Source organism: Gymnodraco acuticeps, unplaced genomic scaffold, assembly GCF_902827175.1.
Source record: "Gymnodraco acuticeps unplaced genomic scaffold, fGymAcu1.1, whole genome shotgun sequence".
Taxonomy (NCBI): domain Eukaryota; kingdom Metazoa; phylum Chordata; class Actinopteri; order Perciformes; family Bathydraconidae; genus Gymnodraco; species Gymnodraco acuticeps.
The window spans coordinates 2,319,732-2,342,712 of NW_022989979.1; the positions used below are offsets into that span (position 1 = coordinate 2,319,732).

Sequence of the window (22,981 nt, forward strand, 5' to 3'; positions counted from 1 at the left end):
TCCCAGAACACCCGACTCACTCACAAAGAGACCAGACTCGATTCGAACACTGTCACTTGATAGGCCTCCACAAAAGCCTTCACCCCTTCGGCCTCGTTTACAACCCCCCAGTTGACAGTTGGCGATGTCTCTGGCCAGTGGGTTGTATGCCTCCTCTCGCTGATGGTAAAGTTGAGACACCGGCTGGACTACTTTGGAAGTGCCAGGCTTCCTCCACTGGCACTCAACATCTGTGGAGCTGATCTGCCACATGGCAAATATTGCCAATGCTGCAGCGTGGCTGCATTTGTACATCTCCTGTGCACAATCACAGACAGCGCTCTGCATCGCGCCATCGTCTCCCATGCAGATCTGTAAAAATAAAGTAAGTACCATTTGTTAGCATGCTATAATAGATTGAATGAGCAATAATACAAGGATGGTCCGGATCTGGGGGTGGGAGGGTTTATTTTTCCATAGTTGTGTCCTCTTGTCTGTTGTTATTGTTTGTTTTTCTGTATTTTTTGTAATTTGTGTTGTATTGGTTGTGATTGTACATTGTATTTTTCTAAATGTGTATGAATACGTTTTTGAAAAACATTTGATCAACAATAAAAAAGGATTTGGTCAGGATCTAGACTCAGTGTGTAGTTTATTAATTAATCAATGCTCTCTACATTAGGAAAACACATACCGGTGTACCAGAGGGAGTCACACACAGCTGTGACTAGATAACCAAAATCCTTGAATCGACACACAGCAAATAAACTCAAATGACACAACGAGAAAAAGGAGATCACACATACAGTATAGTCGATATAAAACTGGCCGCTTCAATCTGAAGAGCAACAAAAACAAAACACGGGAGTGTACCTTGTTCTTGTGAACACTAATGTTATCCACAGCATACACAGAGACCACGAAGTTCTTAAGGAGAAAACTAGTTGCTAAAACAAAACACGTTAGTGTACCTTGTTAGCTAATGTTAGCTAGCTGACATTAACGTTACACATTGCACTCATATTACTCACCGAAACCTTGTAAAGCCGGTCCCGCATGCTGGCTCTTACAGAACCGACTAACTCCCCTTTCATATAGGTACAGCTCTCAACGTGCCCAGACTTGTAGTGATTTTCACCTCGTAAAATACTTTTATTCTCATTCTGAAAGAATGTGGTGAAATGTGCTAACGTGACGGCCATCTTTATGTTGGTGACGCGTATTGTGCGAGACGAGAGACCTGTAGTTCACTGAGCGGTTTCACACGAAAAAATGTGTAACTTCACAGTTTTACGACACATTTTTATTTTTTTGACTTGCAAAATGTTCTTTTAAATTGACAAACATCATATGTGTCATTCGTGGCAGAATTCAAACGGGATCAAAAGATAACCTTTCTCTCTCCATTGACTTCAATGTATAATTTTCCGCTTCCGGGGTCCCATGGAGGCTTTCGGAAGGGGAGGGACTTCGCCTCTCTATTGTGTCTGTTTTGATCCGCTCTGTGTGCATTTACGGTAAAACACTGCGGTCCCACAGACAATATTGTAATATATCTTTAACAATCAATACCTGAAATGGGTAAAGATGGTCGCTTAACGTAAGGTAGGCTACAACCTGCCTCAGCGCCCCTAAACGTCGGCACAAGAGCAGACATGCAGAGCCGGACCGACGCAGTAAAGTTCTACACCGCCTGACAGCAGACATGAAACAATAATTTAAAACAAGACGTACCGCAAACATGCCGCAAGCTCATCCATCGGCTATGACTCCCCCCTCCCCACTGAGCTCGGTTTAATGTGCATAACTTTGGGCAAGATTAATAGTTTTAAATATTGTAAAGTGTAGAGCCGATGAATGGGAGTCGGAGGCGGCGTGTTGATTATGGAACTCCACACTTTATTTTCCATTAGTTTACAGAAAGGTAGGAACAACTTCTTTACATGCTACTCAAGCTAGAATGATAACAAACCACAGGAGGTGCAATTTAAACCAATAAATGTCGTATAATTAACAAGGATAAACTGATGTGTTTTAGTTGATGAGTACTGCAGATATCACTGTTAAATCATTGGTTTTATTATGAAAACGTCGAGACCGGAAATACTGTTTTCAACCCGTAACTTTACATGGAGGCTGCCGCATACCTCAAATCATCTTCGTAATATCTATCAAACTATAGATCCTACATATCGACTGGACGTGGATTCTAAAAGTACAATATACACTTCTCCTTAGAAATCTAATCAAAAAGCGTTTTAATGGCCAAACTATCCTACAATTTAGAATTTTACAGAGAGGGTTATTTGTGAATAAACGACCATCTGTAACGTTTGCATTCAACGGTAGCACAAGAGGGCGAAAACTTTAAAACGTAATAATAGGACGTATTAAGCGCTTGAACAAACAACATACTTGGTCGTAATAAGGGCCTGAACAATCGGCCTATTTGGTCGTATGAGTTGGAGGACTTGTTGTAGCATGTACAATGAATGTCGAAGTCAAAGGGCAGATGCAATGCCATGCATCTTCCTTTACATGTTTCTATGACTTTTGGTACAGAAGTAAAGAATGTAAAACTATAATTCATGGTTGATTCAAAGTCCCAACAATGAATGAATTAGTGAAGATTAACCTTTACTAAGTAAGTGGAAATGTACCTTAAATTAAAACTGTGCATAAGTACATGCTCACAGAGCGCCTAGTTTGGCTTCAATACTTTAGTCCGGTCCAGTTTTTGTGTGAAGAGTTTTGTCATCAAATATACACAGTAGTGCTTTTATGTATCAACTGGTTGATTCTCAAGCCCAAAAAAAGTCCCCTGTCAATTCCTGTTTTTCCTGTTAGGGTAGAACACCTCACCCCCTACTGTCTAGGAATGGGTAGATTGGTGGAACACTTCCTCTAACCTGAGCACAAGGTGTGGCGGTCGGTTTTGCAGGTTTTGCAGGTGTCGAGGTTGCCTTTTGAGCTGCCTATGCATAGTGAGTGTGGGGGGGGGGGGGGGGGGGGGTGATTTGTTATTTATGTAGTAACCCCTGTTAGTTAAGTGCTTGTGTTGGATATGATGCCTCAAACTGCTGGTACTTCAATGTGAAACCTTATTACATGTTATTTGTTTTAAATGCAAGTCTTTCTCTGCTCAAATATTAAACAGTAAGTAATGAAAAGCATGTCATGTTCTGCAACTCTGGATAGCAACATTGTTCTAAACACTTAATTCAGTGCAAACTATTTGTTTTCAAGGGTAAGGCCTGGTGAAAACTGTATTTGAATCACACTGCATTCATGTTATGGCATTATTCTGCTGACATTTGTCAAAAGACAAAACAGAAAGGGGTGTTTTTAAAAATGTAAAGAATGGATAAAAAAAGATAAATCTTCAGCTGTCCAGGTCACAGCTCACTCACATTGCAAACAGGTTAATGCCACTGGAAACTATTTATTGCAAATAAACTATGCAAAACTGAGATTAGATACGGCAAAGGATAAAATCACAACAAGCATGTGATCAGAAATGATTACCCGTGAAAAGATTAAACACATTAAGTGTCACGATTCTTGTGTTATGTCACGTTTTTAGTTTTGTATGTCTTGTTATGGGTGTTTTGCTGTTCTCCCTGTCATGTTCTGACGCTGATGAGCACAGGAGACACAGAAGGGAAACAGGTGAACACAATTAGACAATTAGACACACCAGGGAAACTAACGGCAGGGAGGAAAACACAGGGAGAAGGACCAGACAATACACAAGGAGGAAAACTGAAGTTACCTACTGTAACTCCAGCTTCTATGAGTATTGGCGTAGCCCTCTAAGGCTATCGCTATTGGGTAATCCCCCTGCGCACCCGCGCAGCACTGAAACACTTGTAGTCCACGCCCGCCCGCCCGCAAGGTGTAAATAGGAAGGAGGCCCGACAATCTGCTCCCTCTTTTCTTCAGCACACCGTTACTGAAGCACAAGAGACACTTCAATTGCAGAGTAAACATGAGTAACAATTGTGTGAGATATTGTCCCTCATGTGGCCCTGGGTTCATAATGAGTTATGACCAGCACACAGTATGAGAATCCTGCCTGGGGTCAGAGCACGCGTACGCGGCTCTAAACCAGCAGGTATACACACACTGCAGGCATGCACACACTGTGCCCGTCTCCCCTCGGGCGACAGGAAGCGGAGAGCGGACGCTCTTGCTGCTGCGGCCGAGGAGGACGATTGGCCCGTCCAGGCTTACGAGCCTGCGGACGGGGCCTCGTGTCCCTGGGGCCGAGTGCCGGGCAGGAGTCCGACAACTCCTACCCCGCCTCCCTCCACGGTTCACCGTTCGGTTCTCCCCTCCCTCCTCTCCCCCGGACAGGGGAGACAGAGTCGGAGCAGGGTGCCAGCTTGGCGGCCGAACATGCTTTCCCCCTCTCCGTCACCACAGCGCTACCGGCGATAGGTGGCATCCTAGGGGAACTGCCGGAGATCATACGCAAGGCGGCCGCCTGCAGAGATCTCCCCGTTCCCCTAGCTCAGGAGAGGTGTGCTCCGGACGACATGAACGGAGTTTTTTCGCGGGTGCAGACGGTCAGGAGTGACCCGATCTGGCCACGCTTCCCGGCCATCAGGAGGTTCCAGGAGGGGGCGATGGGGAACCCGAGGACCCTGAATGCTCCGGTGGCCACATTTGTTCCCCTCACCAAGGTGGAGGGGTTCACAGATGCTGGTTTCCCAGACCCGTCCTCCGGACCCCCTCCACCCACCCTTTTGGATATTTTGTTCTGTCACGATTCTTGTGTTATGTCACGTTTTTAGTTTTGTATGTCTTGTTATGGGTGTTTTGCTGTTCTCCCTGTCATGTTTTCCTCCTTGTGTATTGTCTGGTCCTTCTCCCTGTGTTTTCCTCCCTGTCGTTAGTTTCCCTGGTGTGTCTAATTGTGTTCACCTCTTTCCCTTCTGTGTCTCCTGTGCTCATCAGCGTCAGCCCCGCCCCTGATTGTCCCCACCTGTGTCTTGTTAGCCTGTATTTAAATTCCCATGTCTCCCAGTGTTCAGTGTCAGTTCGTCTTGGCTTTTGCCATGGTCAGGTCTATGCTCTTTTGTGCTCAAGAAAAGTTTTGTCATCTCAATCTGAGATTAGTTAGTGACCATTTTTTGTTCATCGTGTTTTGGAAAAATAAAGTATCTTACCAATACTTTACCTCTGTCTCCCGGGTCGTGCAATTGGGTCCTACCTGAGTTCTTAACATTAAGTGTGATCGTCACACATACAAGTTTAATATTGAATATGTTTACATACCTGTGTAACTTTGAGGGATGACTAACTATGATTTGGTGATGACATGATGCAGGTCTTTGAGTTTCCTGAAGTGTTAAGGACCCAAAAGGCATGATTTATTTATCCTATTATGTAGTCTGAACTAATGAATGTGTTTTCTTTTCAAATAAAGAATCCTCTTTACATATGAAGTAGATTAAAGCGCCCCATTACCCAATTCCTAACAAAGATTGTTCACAGAAGTTCAAAATAACCAGGGATATTTATAAACCTGGCAGGATATATACCAAAGAACAATTTATTAAAATATAAATATATATATACAAATGCTTCTGTCCTGTGGAAGATGCATTTCATAACTAAAATAACGAAAGTAGGCATTGCTGTTAGAACATGGGTTTTCAACTGCCTTTAAGTCACAGCTGGTAATGTTTTTTAAGTACTGTTTATTATTATATGTTATTTGTAAAAAAATATCTCTGAATTGACCTATTTGAAAAAAAAGAAATAAAAATGACAAAAGTTACATTTACACAACTTTGAAAATAATATAATGAATCATTGGGCATGTGAGCAAACCACAACGGTGCACTCTGAAGGCTTGTAAACTCTCACATAGCCACAGGGCTAAAGTCAGAGGACTAAATGTGAGACTGCATTGTTAGTTACCTGTCTTTGCCTTGAATCAAGCCCTTTTGTACACAGTGGATTAGAAACTGACTGGGTGGATTTGTGAGCCTCCTTTAGACATGGAAATGCACATTAACAAAGCAGGTCTTACAGTTATATAGAGAGCCTTGCCAGAGAGGTTTAAAGTGCATTTAACAATATCTCTACAGAATTGTCCTTAAGGAATTAGGATTAATCATATATTATATTATATATAAATATTCACATGGCTGTATACTAACGGGATTTAAAAATTATCCCTAGGAATTACTTTTAAAATACAACAATAGGCTATAACAATTTCTGAACATTACATTGTTATGCTCTCTAACATACTGCAATGAAATGGCATTTTTCTAATAAACAACTACTTAGCACGTTTAGAATCACCTATAATTGCCATGGCTGTGTTACACCGCATTTTTTAAATGTCATAAGGAACTATAGACTACTTTCTAATTGTTTGACCGATTGGATGCATTTTGATGTGCATATTTTTATTAGCTTACAAGAAAAAAGGGAATTCTTGACTACTCCTCTGGGTGAGTCATGTACCAGGAATGCTCATCTGATAGACTTGTTTCCAGAATGTTGGAAAACCTGATTCATTGTCAGAGTGGTTTAAATTCCTGTACTTTTTGAAGCTACCTTACTACAGTCGTAAATTTGTGTGGTGTGTCACAGCCATTCAGACTTAAAGGAGTCACATGGGGTCTTTCATTAGATTATTTCCTATACTTCTTGTTAAACATTAAGCTGTCTTTGGCTCTTTTCTGCTGGAACAAATGTAAATGTCCCCTCTGCGGTACGATTAAAGGTATTCTGATTCTGATAATATAACTTTGCACAATGTTTTCAGAACTGTCTTCAACATAGAAATGACAAAATTGGTTGTTTCTTATTTTTGTTAAATGTGTTTACATTGTTTTGTTTGTTTTCTCTCTGAATACCCCTTGTTTTGTGTACTTATTTTTCTTTTTGTTTGTGCCAGATATCAACTTTGTGATCTAAGAAAATAGAGATATGAGTTATTTTTGAACACTTCTAAAATATGTTAAATGAAACATGATTTAAAATCAAGAGGACCAACCTTTTCTGAGTTCCCATCAACGTGATGAGCTTATACATGTGTATAATACATTTACCACAATGCATTTATTTACAGTAACACATGAAATAAAGTTGTACATATGTCAATTAGGTTCCTATATTGATCAAAATTATATGTTAGTAAATATTTGATTCAAACAGATGTAATAAGACTTTGTTTACTTTTCTTTTTCATCTTTTTGCATTTAGATCTATTACACCTTGGGTGTGTATTGCTGTGATCATTTTTCTTTTTTTCAGTCTACCCAGTAAACCTACACAAACCTTTTCAAAAAGGGAATACAAAAACAGTCAATGGCATTTATTGTCAGATGTTTGACAATGCTGTCACTGTCAGTGAAACACACATGATATCCTCACGGCAGGAACAGAACATCCAATGTTCTGGTGTTATCCTTGGAAATACCCATGCACGTGACATTACGGTCTCTTAGAACAAATATTGCCATGTTACTAGATACTAAACCATAGAGGCTTTAGAATGTGTGCATAAAGCCCCTGTCACACTGTCCCGAAATTGACACCCGATGGACACACGATAAAGGAAATGTTCAAATTCGGCTGTGATCGTAGCAACATCGGGCCATTCGTGAGGGCATCTTATGCCCCGGCCACACGAGGACAAAAACGGCCGTTTGCGTTACTGTTTAGTGTCATATAGACCATTCGGCCATACGAGGACGACCGAATACGGCACTAAACGACTGAGGAAACGATAACGGGTCCCAAGGTGGATAGAACGGCATACGCAACGCTCTGGGGGGTCCAACGGCTCCGTGTGTACGCCCTATACGATAATTTTCCGATAATGATGAGGCAATAGCCCCGCCTCTCCCCACCTCTGCTGCTCACCCCCGCGTCAAAGTAAACTGCACACTGAATTCAGATTATTTATCTTTCTCTCAATATGAACATAAACGCGAGTGAAGTCTAATCTGACAGGACGGAGACACGCAGCTCTGCTCACCTGCAGCTCCTCCCGCTGTGATGCGGCGGTGAACGGAGTAAAACACACACTTCAAGTCAGATCATCACCCTTAGCTATTTTATTTATTACCTCTCAAACTACCTAAACTAGTTATAAATATGTTTATTTTTACTGTCGGCCGAGTCACTCATTACTGGATCAGCTGCTGCATGAAACAGACACTGGCGTGCTGTCCGAAGAGAGGGAGGAAAAAGAGAGGCTCCGTGTATTTTATTATTATATTATATAGAGTCGTTATTCATTTGTTTTAAAGCTCAATAAATAACAAAGAAGACCTTTGACCGGCACTTTTATAATTTTGTCGGAAGATTTAAACTTTAATACACGTTGACTGGCGAAAAACTCTGCCCGGTTCCCTTGGCCCCCACCGTGGAGAATAAACAGAAGGGCAACCATGACAACCATGCTTCTTCGCTGCTTTTGTGGAGGAAGTTACAGCACCACGTACAGGCTCCTGCATATGTACTGCAGCTTCTCCAGCGGTTGGAGCTAAACGGAGCGGTCTCGTGTGGGCAGACACTATCCGGATAACTATTGCGTGTGGACGGAAGCTTGTTTACGATTGCGTTTGCGTTAATCCTATGCGTTTAGCCGTTTTCGTCCTCGTGTGGCCGGGGTCTTAAGCCATCGTATGACCGCCGGTGGAGTTTCTCAGGCTCCGGCAGCAACTTCGTGAGCGGCAACTTCGTAAGGCACTCGTGAGGGCATCTTGTCAAATCGTGTCATCTTCGTGTTATCATCGGTGCATTCACCCTCACTCTGATCGTGGCGAATGCCCGATGGCACCGATGATAACAAGATGCCCTCACGATGGCCTTACGAAGGGCAACATTTACACACGAATTCAACACGAAAATGAACCTTCGCAAGGTCCTTCGGCAATTTTTTGGCATGCCAAAGATTTTGCCACCGCTCACGAAGTTGCTGCCGGAGCCTGAGAAACTCCACCGGCGGTCATACGATGGCTTAAGATGCCCTCACGAATGGCCCGATGTTGCTACGATCACAGCCGAATTTGAACATTTCCTTTATCGTGTGTCCATCGGGTTGTTTTATTGCACAACAAAATCATGTAAATATATTATGTAAATAACCCAATTTGTGTTCTGTGAAACTAAAAAGGATATAATATATTATTTTGAAGGACAGTTGACAGGAAGTTGTTGTTGTTATGGAAACAACATTACGGAGAAAACGTAATATCTTCTACATATAAAGACGGATAAAGTAAAGAACAAAGTCTGAAGATATCAGTACAGTATCATAGTACTGTAACATAATTGTTTTTGGTACTTTCATTGCAGTTGTATGTCTTAAATTTAATGTAAATGTTGCCTTCGTGTGTGGTTCGGGGCCATCTTCGTGCGAAATTCACAATTCCATATTCGTGTGTCCATCGGGTGTCAATTTCGGGACAGTGTGACAGGGCCTTAAAAGGTATACCAAATTATGCCTTTCTCAAACAGCAATACATTGCACACACAGGAAACAAAGATGATATATTTTCACTATTTTTGACGAAAACAAGATAAATACTCTTGACATTATGTACTTCCTGTTTTATTTCTGTGACAAAGAGAGGATTAAAACGTGGTAGGGAAAGTGGGGTAAATTGAGCCATTTTTTAGTAATGCTGTCCTCTAAGCAAGGAGAAATGACACATAGTAAAAATGAAAACACACACCTATAATTCAGGATGTCTCCTATCAATGGCAATGATAATAATTCATATTTGATCAAGGGCAGTGAAAATATTACTTCTTAAAAAAAAAAGTTGATCCAGGTCAGGGGGTAAATTGAACCACTGTTCAAACCTGGGCATACCTGTTCAAACCTGGGCATACCTACAACAAATCTTAAAGGTAACTATAAACTATAAATAACAAACCAAATACAAGCTTAGTTTTTCAAATATTTTTAATATAAATTTCGATTGAATTGATTGATTTTTTTTTAACATGTTAAAGGAAAAGTAATCATACAAATGGTGATACAATTTCATACATCTTACCAATCAAACACAGGGTAAATTCAACTTTAAATGTAGCCTACATTGAGCTCTTATTATCAACTTGGCCTACTTTCATTCATTTCTCCATTGAAAATCTGGCTCAACTTACCCCAAGGCCCATGGTTCACTTTACCCCATGGCCACCATTTTAGAAAAAATAGCCTAGCATTACAATTCAGAGTAATCTTTAGCTTAATGATTCACATGGTTTTAGTACGCTGCCAACACATCAACGTATACATATATGTGTTTAAACCTGGATACTTTTTTTTTGACATGACAGCCGATACAGCTGACATCTAGAAAATGTACTTTGACAAGCAAAAAACCTTTTTTTGTAAAAATGTTTACTTACCAGACCACAATGAGTATCTCTCTTTCACAGGCAATGAGAAATGGGTGGAGCTTGCATAATTTCTGGTCACTTGATTACAACTATAAGGCGTTGCCTGGTTACAGGGGGTGGTTCAACTTACCCACTGGCTCAACTTACCCCCTTCTCCCTATTTTCTTCTGCAGTTATTACAAGTTTTCCACTGAAAAAACTTTTAATAACTTTTCAGAATTTCAGGTCTGACATTGTGTGATTCTTTCTTTTTCCAAATCACCCCTTTTGTGGTCGCTGAAAAGCCCGGGAAAGATCTTCTCGGCCTGAAACCTCGACATAAATTATTAAGATCTACTGTCAGCTCTTATTACTTGCAACATTTTTCAAGAAAAATACAATAAACGATCTTGGCATTAAATCCAGAGAGGAGGGGTAAAAAGGGTCCAGTCGCTGAAATCACATGTTGAGACTATATCCTAAATAAATAATTAAACTTAAAAACTGCCATTTTAGTGCAATGTTTGGGGACCCTCATGACTGTAGTCATCATCCATCTCACACAGGTTTCAGGATGTAATGTCTTTAAAACTGACACATATCAGGTATGAACTGGGGCAACTCAGAAATTATTTGCTTGCATCTTCCTAACCTATTCCCCCCTATATTTTTATATATATTTGTTGGTTTAATATAACTATTCATCACGTTTTTATTAGTATTTATAAACAGCTTTCAGCAGCTTTACAGCTTTGATGAAAATGGGTGAAAGGGTAGTAGGGATCCTTACACATGACGGTTTAACTTACACTAATAAATAATGAAATGAATACAAAACTAAGAAAACATGGTACTGCACCAAGGTGAAAAAGGCTTATTTTTTCATCAAGCACTGTTTTTAGAAGAATGCCTTCTACATTGCCCCCTCTACCATGAACAAGCCTCTGGGAGGGGAGGCATCGGCACGCCTTTGTTCTGCTGGTTAAACATCTGAAATCTCCCTGTCAAAGCATTTATCTCAGTTTCTGTTGTGAGCCCACACCCAAATCTCCTGATCTGTTCATTACAATATGCAGATATACCGGCTAATGTAAGGCCTTAAGCAAGATGTAGTCATCATTAAGTCCATCGTTGCAGATGTGTGGTGAGGGAAAGTGATCCTGATTATTTGGCAATGTCATTTTTACTTATTTCCACCAATTCATGTATTGGTTGTTGTTAAATACTCTTTAGTACTTTCTATTTGGTCTACTTACTGTACACACCTCACTGACAAATACTTTTTCGAAAATCTCTTAAAAAGGCAAGTTAACCCTTGTGCCCTCCGCAAATGTTCAACCTTTGGACCCCTTTGTGGCAAAATTGTACACGCCCATAATAACTGCTATTAAATCATCATACATCAAAAAAAAAAATTCTACTTTTATTTTTTCATGAATCACTTAAACAACTTATAACGTACTCAAAACTACCAAACATTCAATCATTGTCAGGATTTTAACCCTTTAAACGCCTGTTTCATTATTTTAATTATTTCATTTATCTCAAAAATGCCTCATTGACTTCCATTCAGACCACATTTTTTGATCTCACTGCCATTGCAGTATAAAACCATGCATTTGTAATGTCAGCATTTCATTTAGAAGACAAGTAGTGATATTTGATATTTCTACTCTATTCCACCAGATTACACCATTTTCCCGCTGTAGGCCGATGCATGAAATTCTTACATTTTTGCCAGTTATATTATGGAGCCGTGTGACTACCAGGGGGCCTCGAGAGTGGTGTGTGTGTATGTATGTATGTATGTATGTATGTGTGTGTGTGTGTGTGTGTGTCATTTCCAGCAGCAGACTAGCAGGTCCTGCAGCATGTGACCTGGTGCTCTCTCAGGTCACACACACACACACACACACACACACACACACACACACACACACACACACACACACACACACACACACACACACACACACACACACACACACACACACACAACACACACACACACACTACACACACACACACACACACACACACACCACACACACACACACACACACACACACACACACACACACACACACACACACACACACACACAGAGAGAGAGGGAGGAGAGGTGTGTGCTGGTTGTGCACTGGCCTACAAAATTGTTGTTCTATCACCTGAGAGAGCACCAGGTCACATGCTGCAGGACCTGCTGGTCTGCTACTGGAAATGACACACACACACAGACACAAACACACACACACGCACACATATATACACACACACATATACACACACACACCACTCTCGAGGCCCCCTGGTAGTCACACGGCTCCATAATATAACTGGCAAAAATGTAAGAATTTCATGCATCGGCCTACAGCGGGAAAATGGTGTAATCTGGTGGAATAGAGTAGAAATATCAAATATCACTACTTTTCTTCTAAATGAAATGCTGACATTACAAAATGCATGGTTTTATACTGCAATGGCAGTGAGATCAAAAAATGTGGTCTGAATGGAAGTCAATGAGGCATTTTTTAGATAAATGAAATAATTAAAATAATGAAACAGGCGTTTAAAGGGTTACATTTCTGACAATGATTGAATGTTTGGTAGTTTTGAGTATGTTAGAAGTTGTTTAAGTGATTCATGAAAAAAAAGTAGAAAAAGATATTGACGTATGATGATTTAATAGCAGTTGTTTGGGGCGTGTATATGACACTACGTAAAAAATAATAATGCAGTGAAATACATTTTGCTGCTAATCTTTGACTCATCCAAGACTCTAATAACCACCAAAGTTCCGTCCCTCTACTAATTATTATATTGAAAAAAATTCATTTTTTGTGTTTTCTTTTAAGAAAATTAAATAATTCAAATAATGAAACAGGCATTTAAAGGGTTAAAATCCTGAACATTATTAAATGTTTGGTAGTTTTGAGCACGTTAGAAGTTGTTTAAGTGATTCATGGAAAAAAAAGTTTTAAAAAATATTGATGTATGATTTAATAGCAGTTATTATGAGCGTGTACATTTTTGCCACGAAGGGGTCCAGAGGGTGCAAAATGCATCACGAGAGTATACAAAACATGTAAGAGTAAACGACAATGGATTTCAAGAATTTGACTCAAAAGAAGACTTCTTGCAAAAATCCATGCCAAAAGCTGTAACACAGCTGAAATGATCACCAAATAAAAATAAAAAGTCAGGTAAAAAATGTACAAAAATGCCCGAGGAGGGCACAAGGGTAGGCCCTTGAGTTTGGATTATTTTGTGACAGCTATTGCCAAGGTCAAGCATTTAGCATGCAGTAGTTTACAAATGTGATCCATTAATGTTTTAAAATGCCTGCACAGTGCACAACTCTGTAAATATGTGAGTATAAATTAAGCTGTGCTCTAGGAAATACTTTGTCGAGGATGCATGACAAAAGAGAATCGGATCCTATACTGTACATTTCCTCAATAGACATAGGTGCAGCACTAACATTATTAACTTAGTGTTTTTGTTGACTGATTCTGAGTCGGATACCACAAACCAGAGGCTTCTAGTTAATTTAATCAAACCATCATTGTTGCCATTAGTTATACTTGTAAATTCCCTGATATAAGTCAATAAGTGTGCTTCGAAAAACGTGAGATTGTTTTAACAGATTATCTCAGACTATCTTTAGCATGAAGTTAGTTGAGCGGATCTCTTTTGTCACGTGATGAAAGAATGCATCTCTTCAAATAACATTGACAAGGACTTGAAATACAACATAATAAAGGTTACAAGTGTAAATTGCTGTTAACCCTGTTTCATATGTTGTTGTCCTTTGGTCATCTTTTACGTCATGGCAGGTATGACAGTGTGGTGATACCACGTCACATGTTTGCAGTAGCATTTGTCAAAGAAGCTGTGCCTAAAATTAGTTTTGTTTATGTAGGTCTTTTGTGTCAAGTTAAGTATTGTATATGTCAAATGGATTGGTAGCTCTTTTCAAATATAGTAATCACAGAATTAGTTGGATAATTATACTTTACCACTTACATAAAAAAGCACACTATATGAATTACAGTGACATACATGTTTGATTCCGGTAATAAAGAGCAAAGGGAGTAGGTAAAGGGTTAATTTGTGGTTTTACCTAGTGCACAGTCTAAACAAGGACTGTGCTGACTTTTGAATTCAGTTAGAGAAAACAAGGAAATAACATGAAAATAGCAGCCAACAAGCATCACTTCAAAGCAGTAAAGCCATCTTTCAAACTGAGACATTCTTTTTTGATTGAGACGGTTCGCTGCAATGTTAATGCATGGTCATTATGCAGATAAGTGATGAAGGTTTATAAAGAGCTTGTTTTGTTGTATACAATGATGTTGCTGTAATTCCCGACAAATCAATGTTGCAGCTCTGCGCTTTGCAAGAGTTAATGAGTAGTGTTTTGGCACCAGTTGTTAAAAATAGCAAATATTCTTCCTTTACACTGACAGCATTGGTATTTACATCTCTCATCTCTACTTCCACCAACCCTGCGCCCCCTCTAACGTTTACATTGTGCCTCAGGACCAACTTCATTATTTTAAACAACAAAGCAGAACAAGTCCTGCAAGTTAAGGGTTTAAAAAGAAGAATGTCTGGTCTCTCTCAAAAAGCTCTGACTCACTGACAAGTGTTCACTTCCATCTTCACATCTTCAGGGTGTGTTGTGCCTTCTTTGTGTCAGTTTCTACCATTGATTGAACTGCTGCAAATTTAACAATATTGCTGCACAATTGGACTTGGAACTCCAACGAGGTAAGAATATTCACCTTCATGTTTTATACATTTCAACCTTTAAAGAAATTAACCATGACCAATATCTGTTAACACTTTATTTTAAAATAGGCTGTCGCTAAACCACATAGTATGCAATTTGGTATAATGATGAGTTCATAATAAATGCCTAGGTAAAACATTTTAATTGGTGGTTTTTCTGTACAAGTTTTTTTGAATTAGAATTAAACTGTTTTGAATGAATAACTTCCATTTGGGCTCGGAAATGCATCAAGTGATTTCTAACTTTAATTCACAATCTACACTTTTCCTTTAATATGTGTACTGCTTTTAAATTGCACATTTCTATTGACTCTTACTATTTAGGTATTTGCTAAGAAACACCTTTCATTTTCATTATTTTTAATAACAAAAAAAATCCTGACAAACAAAGCATTAATACGTGTAATGCATGTTATTCTGAAGGCTGGAAAGGTTAAATAATAATTGAACAATATAATTAACATAATGGATTGCAATGCTTGGCTTGTCAGGGTTGGGCCGTGCTATAAACACGTTTGTTGAGTAGGAATTTCAATTAATTTAACCGTTGTTGCTTTTATTTAACAAATATAAATCACTATTTATGATGGAAAATAACCAAATGGTTCCTAATTGGACAACATAATAAAGTATGTATTCTGATATTCGAATAAATAAGGTTTATCACAGACACTAATGAATCCTGGGCTGAAATGTTGATACAATTGTTTTTCTGTTAAATATGAATGTTCAATATAAGATTTTAATAAAATGTTAAAGCCCTTTGGTGTAAGAATCAGAGTCCAGATCACAATCAAATTTGGATAAGATCATTTAACTATTTGATAAAATACATGTTTTTTTAAATTATTCAGTAGTCTTGTTGGCAGAGCATACACCTACATACACCATTACAGAAACTTGAATAGCCTGGCAGGTGCTACACCATCTGACAATGTGAAATACAAGAAAGTTACTGAAACGCGTCACTCAACAATGTTGGCACACCAGATTCTGCTTGTCTAACACTCACAATGTTCAGTCATTCAAGCATCTGCTAAATTGTGTGGTAGAGTTTATAATCAATGCATTGGGACACAGAGGACAAGGGTAGAAAACCATAGTCAAAAGCACTTTGGTAATTTCTGTACTAATTACTTATGTACAAGATTAAATATCTGTGAATTATTATTCCCAAAGGATTTGTAAACCTTGAGAACAACATTTGTATTAAACATCTAAAATAATAACTTAGACAGATGGATCAAATTTGTAACAATTTGTAACATAATTGACCCGAAAATGGCTAATAAATTACTTGTAAAGAACCATTATCAAGATAGATAGCTAGAAATGTGTAAATTGTTAATAATTGGTGTATTTTCCATCTATTTTTATAGATGTTTTACAAACATTTTCATACAAATCATTAATAAGCTCTTAATGAAAGTGATTTTTAAGGATATACTTTTACGTTTCTGTTGAATTGCATTTAGTTAAATATAGTGGTGTTTCTTAAATGTTGCATCCCAATAGATATAAATGGGAGCAACAACATATTACAAATACCTTAAACTATAACCTCAAACTGGTCATTCAGTTGAATAACCCGTCTTTAAGCATGAAACATGTGATGGTAGGATTAACTGTGGAGCTGTTTTGACAATTAACAGTGTAAATTAGAAGGACACATTTTGCATATTAAAATATATATATATTTTTTCTTTTATTTCACAGGAACGGGAAAAAGAGAAGATGATTCTTTTTATATTATTTCTCTTATGTGCAGGTATTTATTTGAATGTATGTGTGTTTGTGTGTGTGAGAAAGAGAGAAAGAGGGGAGGGAAGTGGGGGAAGATTAAGGGACAATTTAATTTAAATGTAATATTATTTTGAATCGGACTGAATTAAGTTGGATCATTGTGACATTTTCTTTACAGGAGAGGTGAGAACAACGTCGGCCTCAACCACTAGTGCAACAACAGGTAACATTATGATACTTCTGTACATTCTTTTAAGACAACAGCAATGAATGAGAACACAATATGTGCTGGCAGGTATCCTTGTTTCTATAAGTAAGTAATTGGAAATGATCAAACTTTATTACTCTGGTCATAAATCCATTGAAATGATATGCATTTTGAAGTGTCAGATTAATTGATAACCCATTTGTATTGGTACAGCTTCTTCTAATGCTTCCACCGCCACACCTACTGCTACAGCTGCCCCTACTGCAGCTCCAACTGCAGCACCAACTGCAGCTCCTACTGCAGCTCCAACTGCAGCTCCCACTGCAGCACCAACTGCAGCTCCAACTGCAGCACCAACTGCAGCTCCCACTGCAGCACCAACTGCAGCTCCAACTGCAGCACCAACTGCAGCTCCAACTGCAGCTCCCACTGCAGCACCAACTGCAGCTCCTACTGAAGCTCCAACTGCAGCTCCAACTGCAGCTCCCACTGCAGCACCAACTACAGCACCTACTGCAGCTCGAACTGCAGCTCCCACTGCAGCACCCACTGCAGCACCAACTGCAGCTCCAACTGCAGCACCAACTGCAGCACCTACTGCAGCACCAACTGCAGCACCCACTGCAGCACCAACTGCAGCTCCAACTGCAGCTCCCACTGCAGCACCCACTGCAGCACCCACTGCAGCTCCAACTGCAGCACCAACTACAGCACCCACTGCAGCACCCACTGCAGCACCAACTGCAGCTCCAACTACAGCACCCACTGCAGCACCCACTGCAGCACCAACTGCAGCTCCAACTGCAGCACCAACTGCAGCACCCACTGCAGCACCCACTGCAGCACCAACTGCAGCACCAACTGCAGCACCAACTGCAGCTCCAACTGCAGCTCCAACTGCAGCACCAACTGCAGCTCCAACTGCAGCTCCAACTGCAGCACCAACTGCAGCACCAACTGCAGCTCCAACTGCAGCTCCAACTGCAGCTCCAACTGCAGCACCAACTGCAGCACCCACTGCAGCACCAACTGCAGCTCCCACTGCAGCTCCAACTGCAGCACCAACTGCAGCACCAACTGCAGCTCCAACTGCAGCACCAACTGCAGCTCCAACTGCAGCACCAACTGCAGCTCCCACTGCAGCTCCCACTGCAGCACCCACTGCAGCACCCACTGCAGCTCCAACTGCAGCTCCCACTGCAGCTCCCACTGCAGCTCCGACTGCAGCTCCCACTGCAGCACCAACTGCAGCACCAACTGCAGCACCAACTGCAGCTCCAACTGCAGCACCAACTGCAGCACCAACTGCAGCACCAACTGCAGCTCCAACTGCAGCACCAACTGCAGCACCAACTGCAGCACCAACTGCAGCTCCAACTGCAGCACCAACTGCAGCACCAACTGCAGCACCAACTGCAGCTCCAACTGCAGCACCAACTGCAGCACCAACTGCAGCACCAACTGCAGCTCCAACTGCAGCTCCAACTGCAGCACCAACTGCAGCACCCACTGCAGCACCAACTGCAGCTCCCACTGCAGCTCCAACTGCAGCACCAACTGCAGCACCAACTGCAGCTCCAACTGCAGCACCAACTGCAGCTCCAACTGCAGCACCAACTGCAGCTCCCACTGCAGCTCCCACTGCAGCTCCCACTGCAGCTCCCACTGCAGCACCCACTGCAGCACCAACTGCAGCTCCAACTGCAGCTCCCACTGCAGCTCCCACTGCAGCTCCGACTGCAGCTCCCACTGCAGCACCCACTGCAGCACCAACTGCAGCTCCAACTGCAGCTCCCACTGCAGCACCCACTGCAGCACCAACTGCAGCTCCAACTGCAGCACCAACTGCAGCTCCCACTGCAGCACCCACTGCAGCACCCACTGCAGCACCAACTGCAGTTCCCACTGCAGCACCAACTGCAGCACGAGTTCCTTTAACCACAACCGCATCAATAATTTCTACCACATCCAATGAGGGAACCCTTGCACTAACATTTAGTATTGACCAAACATATACAGCAGATCTCTCAAACTCATCCTCAACAGCATACCAGACCTTGGCTGCAGAAGTGGTCAAAGAGGTAAGATAAAATAAAGGTTCAACATGTATTAATTTAACAAATATATTTAATTCAATCAGCTAACAATTATGCCTAATTTACTTTTTGCAAATATATATACGTATATAGTGAAGTCATGTTGTTAAAAGTCCTCCAGTGATCAGATATTACTCCTTCTAAATATCCACATGATTTCAATTGTGGAATCTTAATAATAATAATAATAATAATAATAATAATAATAATAATAATAATAATAATACATAACACTTATATACTGTAGCACTTAAAAACAAAAAAGACCCTTACATTTTTAACCTTAAATAAAAACAATTTTCCATCCTTATTTGTTCCAATATTTTGATTGTAGAGCCTGGTATTTTGTCTTTATCTTGTAAACATATAGTGTATACTAGTGCTGTAGCAAATATCGTCGACGACATATGTCCGCGTCGACGCGTCGCCACCATAGACTGTATATATGGTCGCCACACACACGTGGGTCACCCAAAGCAACAAGCAGTTCGCAATCGCACTTCTAACACAATGGAGACTGAAACGGCTACCACCTCCTCCTCACAGGATTGCGCACGAAGCCCTCAAACGAAAACATCTCGCCCTAGGTCTTCAAAAGCATGGGAATATTTTAAAGTTAGTCCAAAACGCAAAGATATTTATATATTTATATCTCACTGAGACTGCTGCTTGACCGGAAGCAGCAGCTAGCTGTGGTGGCAACCATTAGCAGCTAGCATTTGCTCTCCGATTTTTACATAAAAATGGAATTATGGATTATAAATTAAATAATTTGTTTATACATAGACGTTAAAAACCTATGGATTAACCGATTCAGCCGCGTTTTTTCTCATTTGAATGCCATTGAACACGTATTTTTGATCAGATTGACAGCTACGGCGGTGAGACGATCTCCCTAGAAGCTCTGTGAAGGTACGTGTTGTGATGACTGTATTTGCTTCCCCTGTCGCGAGTCCGGATCACTCAGTGATGATACTATGTACCTACATAATCTGTGGAGTCTCATCTTTAATCGGATATATTGTATGTGCAGCTACGATAAGTAATAAGGGTACTTTTATCTTGAGTTCTGTGCCAATGTCCGTTAGCATTTTTCGCTCAGGGGTCATTTAGATAGCATTTTAGTTTGCTTCTTATGAGACTTGTGTTTTGTTTTGTGTTGGTAAACATGGTTTGTATCGTCAGTTAGCTGAGATTATTTCCGTTAATCTGGTATAACACATTAATAGGTTCTTAAATATTAAGAACCCCTGAGACACAGTATTGTGAAAAAAAAAATGTTACATTACGTTTTTTTTACATTACGTTTTTTATGAATTGAACAACAGAAAAATAATCGTTCGATTAGTCGACTAATCGATCAAATAATCGCCCGATTAATCGTTTTCAAAATAATCGTTTCCCCCCAGCACTAGTGTATACAAAGGATTATTTAGGATAAAAAGCTTAAAAACTCAACAGAGCAAAACGTTTTGTGCATTTGTTGTAAGGCATTACAATGTTAATGACTTTAATGTCTTCTTTCAGCTCAACAACGTGTGTACAACTCTGTATGGATCATCTTTCGTTCGCTCCGTTGTTAACTCATTCAAGTAAGAATTTATTTTATTAAGTTACTTGTTTTTTCTGGACATTTTCAAGTCACTTGCTTTTAAAAAAGGTTTTGCTCTCTCTGTGTTTTCATTGTAGGAGTGGCTCGGTGGTTGCAGACACAACCATTGCATTTAAAAATACAAGCTCAGTTCCTTCATCAAGCACAGATACTTCACAGCTCAGCAGTGCATTAACAAGCAACTCTACCTCCCTGAGCGTTATATCAGGCAGTGTTTCTATAAGTAAGTAATTGGAACTTATCAAACGTTATTACTCTGGTCATAAATCCATTGAAATGATATGCATTTTGAAGTGTCAGATTAATTGATAACCCATTTGTATTGGTACAGCTTCTTCTACTGCTTCCACCGCCACACCTACTGCTACAGCTGCCCCTACTGCAGCTCCAACTGCAGCTCCAACTGCAGCACCAACTGCAGCTCCTACTGCAGCACCAACTGCAGCTCCAACTGCAGCTCCAACTGCAGCTCCAACTGCAGCACCAACTGCAGCTCCTACTGCAGCTCCAACTGCAGCACCAACTGCAGCTCCAACTGCAGCACCAACTGCAGCTCCAACTGCAGCTCCAACTGCAGCACCAACTGCAGCTCCAACTGCAGCTCCCACTGCAGCACCCACTGCAGCACCCACTGCAGCACCAACTGCAGGGCCAACTGCAGTACCAACTGCAGCACCAACTGCAGCACCAACTGCAGCTCCAACTGCAGCTCCAACTGCAGCACCAACTGCAGCTCCAACTGCAGCTCCCACTGCAGCACCCACTGCAGCACCCACTGCAGCACCAACTGCAGGGCCAACTGCAGTACCAACTGCAGCACCAACTGCAGCTCCAACTGCAGCACCAACTGCAGCTCCAACTGCAGCTCCAACTGCAGCTCCAACTGCAGCTCCCACTGCAGCTCCAACTGCAGCACCAACTGCAGCTCCTACTGCAGCTCCAACTGCAGCTCCAACTGCAGCTCCCACTGCAGCTCCAACTGCAGCACCAACTGCAGCTCCTACTAAAGCTCCCACTGCAGCTCCTACTACTGCCACAACAACAGCTTCTACTGATCCTCCTACATCCAGTGAGGGAACTCTTGGCCTTCAGTTCAGTCTCAACCAAACATTTACATCAGACCTCTCAGACTCATCATCAACTGCGTACAAGACTTTGGCTGTAACAGTGATCAGTGAGGTAAGATCCCTTAGCACTTTGATAGTGTATTGCAAACAAAGTTAGATTTTCTTTCAACAATAAACATAAGAATACTGGAAAACACTTTAAATGTTTTCTATTGTAAAAATTATCAAATGATCCCTACTATTTTAAATGAACCTGTTAACATTAATGGATATAGACCACATTAATGACATAACCCAGTCATAAGAAGGCAAACAGAAATGTTCAAAACTGTCAATTAAGTTTATTCCGTAGTTAAACCCTTCAGGATATTTTAAACAGATAGCTAATGCTGTATTTTAATGTACACCAGCCATGTTTAAGGACTATATTCACTTGTATAGTCCTTACAGTAATCCTGTATTATATTGAAAGGTGTTTTTCTCCGAGTTTGCCACTTCCCCTTAAGTACAGTTAAACGCAGATCATAGTGTGTACTAATATTGGTAAGCTGCTTATAGATGCTTGTGACCATAGTTTTTATTTTGCATTGCAATTGACAGTAATGTTTTCTTTCAGGTAAAAAAAGCGGCTCAAAAACTCTATGGATCATCTTTCCTTCGCAGCATTATTAACAAATTCACGTAAGACTTAATTTCAGTCCCTGACTTTTATGTTAGACATTTGCCCTTTCTACTCCCTGTCACTAAGTGTCGCTTTCTCTCTTTGTCACTCTAGGCAAGGATCAGTGAAAGTTGACATGACCCTTGTGTTCACAAATAAAACCTCAACTCCTACAGCAAGCGATGCAACTTCAAAATTCAGCACTGCGCTTAGCTCTTCATCCCTGAATGTTGTACAAGGCAGCGTTTCTGCACGTAAGTGGTTGTAAACTATAACGTCAAACTATGAATTTAAGGTGTAATTATTTATTTATATTAAATAATAAAACACATGTCACAATGTCATATTTGGGATTTTCTGGTGTATATTAAAGATATAACAGGGCTCAAGATTTGGATGTAGCATAGCCTTTATTTCCTGCCTTAGAATTCAGTTTTAGTCCAGATAATAACACTGACC

General features: G+C 40.6%; 2 protein-coding genes across 2 annotated transcripts; both read left to right on the forward strand.

Annotated features, from left to right (window-relative positions):
- The first annotated feature begins 4,112 nt into the window (after positions 1-4,112).
- Positions 4,113-21,017, forward strand: LOC117543387 (uncharacterized protein YBL113C-like). Its single transcript, XM_034211619.1, has 4 exons — positions 4,113-4,672; positions 17,546-19,167; positions 20,710-20,774; positions 20,872-21,017. The coding sequence occupies exons 1-2, from the start codon at positions 4,113-4,115 to the stop codon at positions 19,059-19,061; spliced, it is 2,076 nt and encodes a 691-aa protein (XP_034067510.1). The 3' UTR covers positions 19,062-19,167; positions 20,710-20,774; positions 20,872-21,017.
- Positions 20,735-22,674, forward strand: LOC117543388 (Y' element ATP-dependent helicase YJL225C-like). Its single transcript, XM_034211620.1, has 5 exons — positions 20,735-20,774; positions 20,872-20,881; positions 21,126-21,973; positions 22,478-22,542; positions 22,637-22,674. Exons 1-3 carry the CDS (start codon positions 20,735-20,737, stop codon positions 21,799-21,801), a joined length of 726 nt encoding a protein of 241 aa, XP_034067511.1. The 3' UTR covers positions 21,802-21,973; positions 22,478-22,542; positions 22,637-22,674.
- The last annotated feature ends 307 nt before the right edge of the window (positions 22,675-22,981 follow it).